At 58.8% G+C, this 13656-nt stretch overlaps 1 protein-coding gene across 1 annotated transcript in view; it reads left to right on the plus strand.

Moving 5' to 3' along the window:
* LOC103189754 (nesprin-2) overlaps positions 1-13656 on the plus strand; it is a 39641-nt gene that overhangs the window by 24357 nt on the left and 1628 nt on the right. Inside the window, exons 18-28 of the mRNA XM_042338156.1 lie at positions 888-1019; positions 2830-3023; positions 3311-3443; positions 3620-3802; positions 4077-4226; positions 5196-5372; positions 5882-6037; positions 11260-11409; positions 11923-12093; positions 12400-12533; positions 13394-13598. Coding sequence (XP_042194090.1) covers positions 888-1019; positions 2830-3023; positions 3311-3443; positions 3620-3802; positions 4077-4226; positions 5196-5372; positions 5882-6037; positions 11260-11409; positions 11923-12093; positions 12400-12533; positions 13394-13598 — 1785 coding nt within the window. The remainder of the gene's footprint in view (positions 1-887; positions 1020-2829; positions 3024-3310; positions 3444-3619; positions 3803-4076; positions 4227-5195; positions 5373-5881; positions 6038-11259; positions 11410-11922; positions 12094-12399; positions 12534-13393; positions 13599-13656) is intronic.

Consider the following 13656-nt stretch of genomic DNA (forward strand, 5'->3'; position numbering starts at 1 on the left):
CTTGTTCTCACCCCCTCCTTGTGAGGAAAGCTTTCCCATCTCACCTCCAACCTGCATAATAATAATAATCCTTGTATTTGATATAGCGCTTTTCACGTCTTCTAGATGTCTTCTAGATGTCTCAAAGCGCTTCACAGAATAGACTGTAAAGTGAATTGACTGTATATTTGTGGGCAAAATGCGGCAGCCAATTGTACACAACAGCGTTCCACAAACAGTTATGGATTGAAAATGACTTTTCAATTTTGAGGGATTATTATTAGGCTCTGTGTGGAGTAAGGAAACTTGCCCAGGTTTCACGCCGCGGGAATCGAACCCAGATCTCTCGCTTGCAAAGCGAGTGCTCTAACCACTGAGCTACAGGACTCCACATAATTCACTTTTACACAGTTCTCCTTCTCTTACCAGAGAAACAGGAGTCCACCACCCAGATTATCCATCCCCACTGCCTTCATTGTTTTACACACCTCCATCAGATCTACCCTTATTTTCTCTACTCTGACTGTAACCCCCTTCCCCCAGCCTCTATACAGCTCAGTCTCTTCAGTCCATCCAAGTGTTCGTTTAGTAAACGGCGCTGGAAGCTCTCCCAGAACTAGTGTATCTTCATCAGACTGGACTACAGTGCAGTAGTTAGCGATTCATAACCTCTTCCACTCCGTTACCACAAACCCCTCTCCCTGCCCTGTAAGTGGGCTTGCTGTACACTGAGCTCCGCCCATGCTCCACATCACGTATGTAACACCACAGTAACACTCAGGCTTTAGGTCCCACACGCCTGCTTTTACACTGCCCAAGAGCTAGAGACAGTTCCTCTGTTCCTCTTGAATGTGAATGAGCTCCATGGGGAGTGAGCCAGTGAAAGTGTAATCTTTTCTCACTGGAAGGAATGGACGGAGTTCGAGACTAGCTGTGCGCTGCTGTCTAAGGACCTGGAAACATTGGCAGCATCAATCCCTTCTGTCGACCTCGTAGAAGAAACGGAGGAACGACTGGTGGAACGGATTTCTCTTTTTCAGGTGGGATTTGCAACCTCAACTTCCACATGTTTGCGGATGACACCCAACTCTATCCTTCTGCCTACACCCTCAACTCCAGGACCACTGCTGTCCTGACAGACTGCCTGTCGGACATCAAGTCCTGGATGAGGGAAAATTTCCTACAGTTGAATGTGAACAAGACTGAGGTCCTCCTGATTGGCTCGCGCAGCGCCTCTACACCTCAGGCTCTGGCAGCATCAACCTCCATGGTTATACACTACAACTCACCAACTCACCAGCCAGTCAGGAACCTGGGGGTCTTGTTCGACCCTCAACTATCTTTTCTCCCCCACATTCAAGCCATGACCCGCTCTGCCTTCCCTCACTTCCATAACATCGCCCCTATCCTTCAGAGGATCCAGTTCAAAATCCTGGTCCTCACATAGAAAGCCCTCCATGGCCTCGCCCCACCCTACCTCTGCGACCTAACCCCCTACCAAACTGCCCGTTCCCTCCGCTCAGCTGGCTCTGGCCTGCTCCACGTCCCCCGACCCACCCGCCCCACCATTGGCAGGAGAGCCTTTAGCCACTCTGCCCCCAATCTCTGGAATTCCATCTCCCAGTCACTCTGCCTCGGCCCCTCCTTAGCCTTCTTCAAGTCCCGCCTCAAGACCCTCCTCTTCGACCATGCCATCGGCTACCTCCCCTCCCTCCCCCCCGACCCCAGCTCGGGTCTGAAATACTCTGTCCGACACCTTGGGACGTCCTCCCGACGTGAAAGGCGTATCCAAATGTAATCTTGTTGCCCAAGTACAGTGGGAATCAATCAGGTGCAGTGGGAATCAATCAGGTACAGTGGGAATCAATCAGGTGCAGTGGGAATCAATCAGGTACAGTGGGAATCAATCAGGTGCAGTGGGAATCAATCAGGTGCAGTGGGAATCAATCAGGTACAGTGGGAATCAATCAGGTGCAGTGGGAATCAGTTACAGTGGGCATCTGGGTATAGAAGGGTATAGAAGGGAAATATCAGTCGGGGTTTGCACTTCTGATCTCTTCTTCCCCGGCAAGAGAGAGAGAGACATAGCAAGAGAAACTGTCACAAATACACCGTCATAGAGAGAGAGAGACTGTCACAGTGCGGTCTCCTTGGAGCTGAACTGGCTCCAAGATGACATGTTTGAGCAAGCCCTCAGTGGCAGTCTCCAGGCCAGTTCCTGAGATAGGTGGGTTCGCAATACTCCACGGAACTGCTGATGACAGCACAAAACCCTAACTGGTAGAGTGGTCCTAGCTGGACAAGCAGCAGAAAAACTTGCCAGACAGCGCTCACATTGGCAAGCTACGCAGTTTTAATTGGTGAGAGTAGAACAGATACCGCAACGCACACTCTGGGGTCCCCCAAGCCTTGGCTCCTGCCAACCTGCGCCTGATACTCTCCGGGATTAGATAAGCAGGATGTGGCCCTCCAGGGAGAGAGAGTGCATTCCATTCCAACAATCTATCGCTGGAGTTTCTATGTGTAGGTGAGATACATGGAAATAGCTTGATTTGGATACTCTTCTCGTGGTGATGGGTTTCCACATGTGTCAGATACCCCTAACCATGCACTGGAGTGTCAGCTGAGATGATGTGTGTTCCAAGACCTGGTTGCTCAAAGCAAGCACGTGTGAGGTGGGAGATTGATGGCCAGAATCCTGGGAGAAACTCCTTACTCTTTTCCATTAGTGGCATGGGATCTTTTTCGTCCACCTGAACGAGCTTCTAGGCCAGAGAGAAGCAGAACACTGAGACAAGCCTGTGGCTGGTTAGTGACTGTTAACATTGTGAGGTGTGTTCTGACCCACAGAGAATACAGCACAGCCTGGAGGAGAAGCGAGCCTGTGTGTACCACGTCCTAAGTGATGGGAAGAGGCTCCTGAGCCACGTCAGCTGCCCTGACCTCAGTACCCAGGTTCAGAGGCTGGAAGGGTACCAGTCCCTAACCAGCCGGGTCAGCCACCAGCTTCAACACCACCAGACACTGCTGCAGCACTGGACACGGTACAGGCCCTTCCCCTCTCTATCCCTCCAACCATCGGTTCCCCCTCGGCTACTCAAGGCTCCCCAACCCCTACCCACTCCTGATCTTTCCCTGAGGGGGCTGGAGATGACTCCCCCGGCTCTCGGCTCACTGGCCTCCTGACGGCTGGTTATCTCCACAGTGAGGTGGGAGAAACCTCATCTAACTGCGCAGGGACATCAGTAACACATGTGCCCCTCTCTGTCCCCCTCTCCCCCCGTTCGCTGTGCGGTCTGGTCATAGCTGTAAAATTGCCGTGTGTTGGCAGGTTGCAGCAGGAGGCTGGTACGCTGGCCGAGTGGCTGGGCTCGGCGCTGGGCCGTGTGCAGGCCTGGGAGCAGCAGGCAGTCAGCGTTCCCGAGGATCTGGCCTCCATTCACAGCCGACTGCGCCTCGTCATTGTGAGTCACCAGGCTATGGGCAACGGTGGGCTGCGGGCAGCGGTGGGCTGCGGGCAGCGGTGGGCTGCGGGCAGCGGTGGGCTGCGGGCAGCGGTGGGCTGCGGGCAGCGGTGGGCTGCGGGCAGAGGGACAGGCTGGGTACCGTGTGGGCAGTGATGGGCTGTGCTGTGTGGCAGGAGTTCTGGAGAGAGGTTGCTGTCAACGCCACACTGAAGACCTCGGTGGTGACGACGGGACGACAGCTGTTGCGATTGAAGAGAGCGGACGGACGGGCACTGCGGGCACGTCTTGCCAGCTACGAGCAGCAGTGGGCAGAGCTCCTCAACCGGCTCCTAGACGTCCAGCACCAGCTGCATCAGGTTAGCCCCCCCGCCCTGGCACCCAATAACAGCCCCCTGGGCACAGTCCCCCACCTAGCCCTCCCACTCCAGGGACTGGGTCACAGTCCCCATGGGCACATCTGCTGTCTGATGGGGTTGGTGACTGTCAGTGTGTGTGTTGTGGGAGAGTGTTGGTGACTGTGTTTGTGTGTGTGGGAGGGTATGTGCACATGGAAGTGGGGATGACTGTGTGGTGGGGGGTGCTGGGGTACGTGTGTGTGTGTGTGCTGATGATGCCTAAGCTGCTGTTTAGTTGCAGATGGAGTGGGTACCCTCTCGCCAGGCCATGGCTGAGCTGAGTAAATGGCTGTGTGGGTTGGCTGCTGAGATGGCCCAGGGCGAGGAGAGGCTACGGGCAGTGAGTGGCAGTGAGAGCGTCAGGAAACTCATCCAGAGGCACAAGGTGAGTGCCAGAGGGCAGAGGGATAGGGTAAGGCCGGGGACAAAGGGACAGAGTCTTTAAGGCTGTTTAAGGCTGTAAACACTGGAACGCTGGATGAGAGAAGCTCACAGCTTTTACGTGAAATCAGAACCATAACACTGCACACACACTAACCTCATTTCTTTAAGCATTTGGAAACGGGCCAGTGTGTTTATGGGGAGATTTTATAAGCAGGTCTGGAAGGTAAAAAGCCGGAAGTTTGTGCTGTGTTTGAAGACTTTATAGAGTTCTAGTCTGACCTCCGTAAGTATATTGAGCTGGATTTGGCTGCTTGATCTCAGAAAGTTCTATACTGGTCCTGGCTAGCCTCCAGCGATAGTTCATTAGATTATTACCTGCGTAAATGGGTATAGCTGTGAGAAGCTGCAGCTGAGGATAAATTGCTTACAGCAGAGGCCAAGGCTTGCTGTGTGCTATGATTGACATGTGTAAAAATAATACAGGGAATTGACACATTGGATGATGGACAACTAACTTTCCTCTGGCAGAGAGATCCTTAACAGGGAGGCAGGATCTTCAGATGGGAGTTAGGGCGGTTAATTCAGCGAGATACGCGACCCTCTGCTTACCCACAGGAGTTTATAACAACAACAAGATTACATTTGTATACGGAGGACGTCCCAAGGCGCTGGCTTATTAATAAAGAGTATATAATAATAATCTCTGCATTTGATACAGTGCCTTATCACATCTGAGACGTCTCAAAGCTCTTCACAGGATATACTGTAAAGTGTAGTGACTGCACATTTTGTGGGCGAAGCGCGGCTGCCAATTGTGCAGTCTGGAAAAAAAACAAGCAGTATGGGGAAAGGCAGGGAGATGAGGTTAAAAGATCTGACTCGCCCCCTGTTGCTGTATTTAATGTGCCCAGTGTCAGGCATTGGGCAGCGGGTGCTTGTGCTGCCCTGACTGTGTACTCTCTCCCTGCAGGAGCACGAGGCTGAGATGAAGCTCCGGCAGCTGACGGTGGACTATGTGAACCAGTCGGTGCTGCAGGTCAGCAGCCTGGACGTGCAGAGCGACCGCTACCAGAGGACACAGTTTGCGGAGAGCCTCGGTGCCCTGAACGCACAGTGGCAACAGCAAACCACAGCCCTGCATCAGCGGGTGAGCTAATAATTTGTATAATAATAATTTGGTCACTCAATCCACAACTGTTTGTGGGAAACTACTGTGCTCAATTGGCTGCCACATTTCACCCACAGAATATACAGTCATAACACTTTACAGCATATCCTGTGAAGCGCTTGAGATGTGTCGAAGACGTGATCAGGCGCTATATCAAATACAAGGATTATTATAATAATAATAATAATAATCCTTGCATTTGATATAGCGCTTTTCACGTTGGGAGGACGTTCCAAAGCGCTTCACAGAACACACTGTAAAGTGAATTGACTGTATATTTGTGGGCGAACGCGGCAGCCAATTGCGCACAGCAATGTCCCACAAACAGTCGTAGATTGAAAATGACCAATTTATTATTGTTTTTTAGTTTTTGGAGGGATTATTATTATTATGTTAACGTTGAAGAGTTAGGAGGCAGACACTGCCATCAACAGAAATCCTCAGTGAGTGTGTTAATTTCTGTTCTGTCCACTTGTCTCCCGATACAGAGCCAGCAGCTGGAGAGGCTCCTGGAGGCCTGGAGGGACTATGAGAACAAAGTGCAGTCACTGCGAAGCTGGTTCCAGACACAGGCAGAGCATCTGAGCAGCCTGCAGAGACCCGCCAGCCACCAGGGGGCGCTAACCACACTCACAGATTGTCAGGTACCTTTCATTCTGCCCTCACCTACCCCAACGCCCACCTACCTCTCACCCCCCACCTACCTTCCACCTCCGCAACCTACCGCCCACCCCTCTACCCCCAACCTACCCCAACGCCCACCTACCTCTCACCCCCACCTACCTTCCACCTCCGCAACCTACCGCCCACCCTCTACCCCAACCTACCCCAACGCCCACCTACCTCTCACCCCCACCTACCTTCCACCTCCGCAACCTACCGCCCACCCCTCTAGCCCCAACCGACCCCAACGCCCACCTACCTCTCACCCCCACCTACCTTCCACCTCCGCAACCTACCGCCCACCCCTCTACCCCAACCTACCCCAACGCCCACCTACCTCTCACCCCCCACCTACCTTCCACCTCCGCAACCTACCGCCCACCCCTCTACCCCAACCTATACCCCAACGCCCACCTACCTCTCACCCCCCACCTACCTTCCACCTCCGCAACCTACCGCCCACCCCTCTACCCCAACCTACCCCAACGCCCACCTACCTCTCACCCCCCACCTACCTTCCACCTCCGCAACCTACCGCCCACCCCTCTACCCCAACCTACCCCAACGCCCACCTACCTCTCACCCCCCACCTACCTTCCACCTCCGCAACCTACCGCCCACCCCTCTACCCCCAACCTACCCAACGCCCACCTACCTCTCACCCCCACCTACCTTCCACCTCCGCAACCTACCGCCCACCCCTCTACCCCAACCTACCCCAACGCCCACCTACCTCTCACCCCCACCTACCTTCCACCTCCGCAACCTACCGCCCACCCCTCTACCCCAACCTACCCCAACGCCCACCTACCTCTCACCCCCCACCTACCTTCCACCTCCGCAACCTACCGCCCACCCCTCTACCCCAACCTACCCCAACGCCCACCTACCTCTCACCCCCACCTACCTTCCACCTCCGCAACCTACCGCCCACCCCTCTACCCCAACCTACCCCAACGCCCACCTACCTCTCACCCCCCACCTACCTTCCACCTCCGCAACCTACCGCCCACCCCTCTACCCCAACCTACCCCAACGCCCACCTACCTCTCACCCCCCACCTACCTTCCACCTCCGCAACCTACCGCCCACCCTCTACCCCAACCTACCCCAACGCCCACCTACCTCTCACCCCCACCTACCTTCCACCTCCGCAACCTACCGCCCACCCTCTACCCCAACCTACCCCAACGCCCACCTACCTCTCACCCCCACCTACCTTCCACCTCCGCAACCTACCGCCCACCCCTCTACCCCAACCTACCCCAACGCCCACCTACCTCTCACCCCCCACCTACCTTCCACCTCCGCAAACCTACCGCCCACCCCTCTACCCCAACCTACCCCAACGCCCACCTACCTCTCACCCCCCACCTACCTTCCACCTCCGCAACCTACCGCCCACCCCTCTACCCCAACCTACCCAACGCCCACCTACCTCTCACCCCCCACCTACCTTCCACCTCCGCAACCTACCGCCCACCCTCTACCCCAACCTACCCCAACGCCCACCTACCTCTCAGCCCCCACCTACCTTCCACCTCCGCAACCTACCGCCCACCCCTCTACCCCAACCTACCCCAACGCCCACCTACCTCTCACCCCCACCTACCTTCCACCTCCGCAACCTACCGCCCACCCCTCTACCCCAACCTACTCCAACGCCCACCTACCTCTCATCCCCCACCTACCTTCCACCTCCGCAACCTACCGCCCACCCCTCTACCCCAACCTACTCCAACGCCCACCTACCTCTCACCCCCCACCTACCTTCCACCTCCGCAACCTACCGCCCACCCCTCTACCCCAACCTACCCCAACGCCCACCTACCTCTCACCCCCCACCTACCTTCCACCTCCGCAACCTACCGCCCACCCCTCTACCCCAACCTACCCCAACGCCCACCTACCTCTCACCCCCACCTACCTTCCACCTCCGCAACCTACCGCCCACCCCTCTACCCCAACCTACCCCAACGCCCACCTACCTCTCACCCCACCTACCTTCCACCTCCGCAACCTACCGCCCACCCCTCTACCCCAACCTACCCCAACGCCCACCTACCTCTCACCCCCCACCTACCTTCCACCTCCGCAACCTACCGCCCACCCCTCTACCCCCAACCTACCCCAACGCCCACCTACCTCTCACCCCCCACCTACCTTCCACCTCCGCAACCTACCGCCCACCCCTCTACCCCAACCTACCCAACGCCCACCTACCTCTCACCCCCCACCTACCTTCCACCTCCGCAACCTACCGCCTACGCCTCTACCCCAACCTACCCCAACGCCCACCTAGCTCTCACCCCCCACCTACCTTCCACCTCCGCACCTACCGCCCACCCCTCTACCCCAACCTACTCCAACGCCCACCTACTCTCACCCCCCACCTACCTTCCACCTCCGCAACCTACCGCCCACCCCTCTACCCCCAACCTACCCCAATGCCCACCTACCTCTCACCCCCACCTACCTTCCACCTCCGCAACCTACCGCCCATCCCCCTACCCAACCTACTCCAACGCCCACCTACCTCTCACCCCCCACCTACCTTCCACCTCCGCAACCTACCGCCCATCCCCCTACCCCAACCTACTCCAACGCCCACCTACCTCTCACCCCCCACCTACCTTCCACCTCCGCAACCTACCGCCCACCCCTCTACCCCAACCTACCCAACGCCCACCTACCTCTCACCCCCCACCTACCTTCCACCTCCGCAACCTACCGCCCACCCCTCTACCCCAACCTACCCCAACGCCCACCTACCTCTCACCCCCCACCTACCTTCCACCTCCGCAACCTACCGCCCACCCCTCTACCCCAACCTACCCAACGCCCACCTACCTCTCACCCCCACCTACCTTCCACCTCCGCAACCTACCGCCCACCCTCTACCCCAACCTACCCCAACGCCCACCTACTTCTCACCCCCCACCTACCTTCCACCTCCGCAACCTACCGCCCACCCCTCTACCCCCAACCTACCCCAACGCCCACCTACCTCTCACCCCCCACCTACCTTCTACCTCCGCAACTTACCGCCCACCCCTCTACCCCAACCTACTCCAACGCCCACCTACCTCTCACCCCCCACCTACCTTCTACCTCCGCAACCTACCGCCCACCCCTCTACCCCCAACCTACCCCAACGCCCACCTACCTCTCACCCCCCACCTACCTTCCACCTCCGCAACCTACCGCCCACCCCCCCTCTACCCCCAACCTACCCCAACGCCCACCTACCTCTCACCCCCCACCTACCTTCCACCTCCGCAACCTACCGCCCACCCCTCTACCCCCAACCTACCCCAACGCCCACCTACCTCTCACCCCCCACCTACCTTCCACCTCCGCACTTACCGCCCACCCTCTACCCCAACCTACTCCACGCCCACCTACCTCTCACCCCCCACCTACCTTCCACCTCCGCAACCTACCGCCTACGCCTCTACCCAACCTACCCCAACGCCCACCTACATCTCACCCCCCACCTACCTTCCACCTCCGCAACCTACCGCCCACCCCTCTACCCCAACCTACTCCAACGCCCACCTAGCTCTCACCCCCCACCTACCTTCCACCTCCGCAACCTACCGCCCACCCCTCTACCCCAACCTACTCCAACGCCCACCTACCTCTCACCCCCCACCTACCTTCCACCTCCGCAACCTACCGCCCACCCCTCTACCCCCCCTACCCAATGCCCACCTACCTCTCACCCCCCACCTACCTTCCACCTCCGCAACCTACCGCCCATCCCCTACCCCAACCTACTCCAACGCCCACCTACCTCTCACCCCCACCTACCTTCCACCTCCGCAACCTACCGCCATCCCCCTACCCCAACCTACTCCAACGCCCACCTACCTCTCACCCCACCTACCTTCCACCTCCGCAACCTACCGCCCACCCCTCTACCCCAACCTACTCCAACGCCCACCTACCTCTCACCCCCCACCTACCTTCCACCTCCGCAACCTACCGCCCACCCCTCTACCCCAACCTACCCCAATGCCCACCTACCTCTCACCCCCACCTACCTTCCACCTCCGCAACCTACCGCCCACCCCTCTACCCAACCTACCCCAACGCCCACCTACCTCTCACCCCCACCTACCTTCCACCTCCGCAACCTACCGCCCACCCCTCTACCCCAACCTACCCCAACGCCCACCTACCTCTCACCCCCACCTACCTTCCACCTCCGCAACCTACCGCCCACCCCTCTACCCCAACCTACCCCAACGCCCACCTACTTCTCACCCCCCACCTACCTTCCACCTCCGCAACCTACCGCCCACCCCTCTACCCCCAACCTACCCCAACGCCCACCTACCTCTCACCCCCCACCTACCTTCTACCTCCGCAACTTACCGCCCACCCCTCTACCCCAACCTACTCCAACGCCCACCTACCTCTCACCCCCACCTACCTTCTACCTCCGCAACCTACCGCCCACCCCTCTACCCCCAACCTACCCCAACGCCCACCTACCTCTCACCCCCCACCTACCTTCCACCTCCGCAACCTACGCCCACCCCCACCCCTCTACCCCAACCTACCCCAACGTCCACCTACCTCTCACCCCCCACCTACCTTCCACCTCCACAACCTACCGCCCACCCCCACCCCTCTACCCCCAACCTACCCCAAAGCCCACCTATCTCTCAACCCCCACCTACCTACCTCCCACCCCCAACCTGACTCAATCCATGACTGTTTGTGGGACATTGCTGTGCGTAATTGGTTGCCGCCTTTCGCCCACAAAATACACAGTCAATTCACTTTGCAGTGTGTTCTGTGAAGCGCTTTGGGACGTCCTCCCGACGTGAAAAGCGCTATATCAAATGCAAGGATTATTATTATTATTCTGTGACACGCTTTGAGACGTCTCGAAGACGTGAAAAGCGTTATATCAAATGCCAGAATTATTATTATTAACCTACCCCCACTACCCCTCAACCACCACATACTCCCAACCCCCAATGTACCCCCCCATCCCCAACCCTCAACTTACCTGCCACCCCCACCCCTCAACCCCCACCTACCCCCAATCCCCCCACATACCCCCCAATCTTCTAACCCACCTAACACTCCATGATGGATTGCAGCTCTTACTGCACCTTGTGTGTCATGGCATGACCCAATGTTAGGTTCTGAAGCTTCTGCCCTCTCAGTGTCCTTGCTCTGCCTTCAGGTCCTGACTGAGTGTCTGAAGTTGAAGGAGATGGAGGTGGAGAAGCTGAGACAGGCTCATCCCTTGCTGGGGACCGAGGGGGACCTCCCGAGCCACGTCACAGAGCAGCTGGAGGGGCTGCGCGAGGCTCACCGCAGCTTGGAGCAACAGGTAGAGAGAGACAGGGTCCTGAGGCTCTGAAATGCTGTGAGCACCACTCCTGAGGTTCTGCAATTCCACACTCTCTGAGACTCAAGAGATTGAAGTAAAATGTAGATTGTGAAGTTCTGGAACACTGGGTTGAGTTTCAGTGTAGAAGCCGTTCTCCTCGGTTTGCAGAAAGCAACCAGCTCCCAAACCCACACACCTTCAGTTGTAAGACAAAGGTCTTGAAGCTGAGGCCAGATGGAATTTCAGATCTCTGATGCTTCGATTTTGAAACCTTGGAATCTCTGTCCATGGTACCTAACAGGAGGCCTCAGCCAGGCTATCCCGTCAGCAGGTGGCTGAGCCTGTCCCTGTCTGGCTGGTTCCTCCACCTTGTTCTCTCCCGTCTTTGTCTTGGCTCCTGCTATCTGCTGTTGAGTGGATGGTGGCGGTGAGCCAGGGCTCCTGATCTCACACAGGGCTGATCCAAATCCCGCTCGCTGGCTGTGCCTCCTGACCTCTCTGTCTGGTTTGTAGGTTCAGGAGCTGAGGCTGAGCCTTGGGTCGGTGCTGGAGCAGTGGCGATTGTATGAGGCGGCCACTGAACAGCTGGATAGCCACATACTGACAGCCAAGTACTCACTGCAGCACAGTCAGCCCCTCAGCAGCTCACTGCCAGCTGTGCAAACCCGGGTGGAGACACTGCAGGTAAGCATCAACCCCCACCACTTCACACTGTGGCATGGCCTCCGTGGGGTGGGTGGATCCTTTCCCCAGGCTGGGCGGGGCTTTTCTCTAGGCTGGGCGGGGCCTGGTCCCCGGGCCGGGCCTGGTCCCCGGGCCGGGCGGGGCCTGGTCCCCGGGCCGGGCGGGGCGTCTCTAAGTTGGGTGGGGCCTGTCCCTGGGTTGGGTGGGACATGTCCACTGGGTGTTTTGAGCACCCAAGGGCGGGGCCTGTTCCAGGGTGGGTGGTGTGCAATTTGAGTTACAAATGGCTGGTGTGTGCGCTGTCAGTCTGTGCAGGAGGAGCTGGAGCAGGCAGAGGGCAGCTGGAATCTCTACACAGCGGCCATCGGCACACTGAAGGCTCGCGTGTGCCCCTCCTTCAACCACATACTCGACAACAAGCTTCAGGTCACCCGCACCAGGTAAGTGTCGCCAGAACCAGCGGCCTGTGTCACCATCTACTGCACACCCCGAGCCCCTCCGCACACCCCGAGCCCCTCCGCACACCCCAAGCCCCTCCGCACACCCCGAGCCCCTCCGCACACCCCGAGCCCCTCCGCACACCCCGAGCCCCTCCGCACACCCGCCCCCTCTCCGTTCACCCGCCCCCTCTCCGTTCACCCCGCCCCCTCTCCGCTCACCCCGCCCCCTCTCCGCTCACCCGCCCCCCCTCCGTTCACCCGCCCCCCTCTCCGCTCACCCCGCCCCCTCTCCGCTCACCCCCCCCCTCTCCGCTCACCCCGCCCCCCTCTCCGCTCACCCCGCCCCCCTCTCCGCTCACCCCGCCCCCTCTCCGCTCCCCCGCCCCCCTCTCCGCTCACCCGCCCCCCTCTCCGCTCACCCCGCCCCCTCTCCGCTCACCCCGCCCCCCTCTCCGCTCACCCGCCCCCCTCTCCGCTCACCCCGCCCCCCTCTCCGCTCACCCCGCCCCCTCTCCGCTCACCCGCCCCCTCTCCGCTCACCCCGCCCCCTCTCCGCTCACCCCGCCCCCCTCTCCGCTCACCCGCCCCTCTCCGCTCACCCCGCCCCCCTCTCCGCTCACCCCGCCCCCCTCTCCGCTCACCCGCCCCCCTCTCCGCTCACCCCGCCCCCCCTCCACTCACCCCGCCCCCCCTCTCCGCACACCCCGCCCCCTCTCCGCACACCCCGCCCCCTCTCCGCACACCCCGCCCCTACCCTCCGCATACCCCGCCCCCTCTCCGCACCCCCGCCCCCTCCACACACCCCCGCCCCCCTCCACACACACACCACACACATTACATCTCTCTCTCATGGCTGCCAGGTGGGCGAGTGTTGCTCAGGATGTGATAGAGGATCTTTGCTTGGCCCGGGCTCTGCTCCACACGTGGCAGCGTTACAGCACTGTGTATCAGAGTGCTGCTGCCAGGCTGCAGAGCCAGGAGGAGGTGTGTGCGCCATTGCTCAGTGGTCCAGCAGAGGAGGAAAGCACCAGAGAGAGCCTCGAGGCCCGATTCCTCCACACCCAGGTCAGACGCTAACACTGTTTGCATCTCTAATAGAAACATAGGAACAGGAGGAGATCAT

Source organism: Callorhinchus milii, unplaced genomic scaffold, assembly GCF_018977255.1.
Source record: "Callorhinchus milii isolate IMCB2004 unplaced genomic scaffold, IMCB_Cmil_1.0 Scaffold9, whole genome shotgun sequence".
NCBI lineage: Eukaryota > Metazoa > Chordata > Chondrichthyes > Chimaeriformes > Callorhinchidae > Callorhinchus > Callorhinchus milii.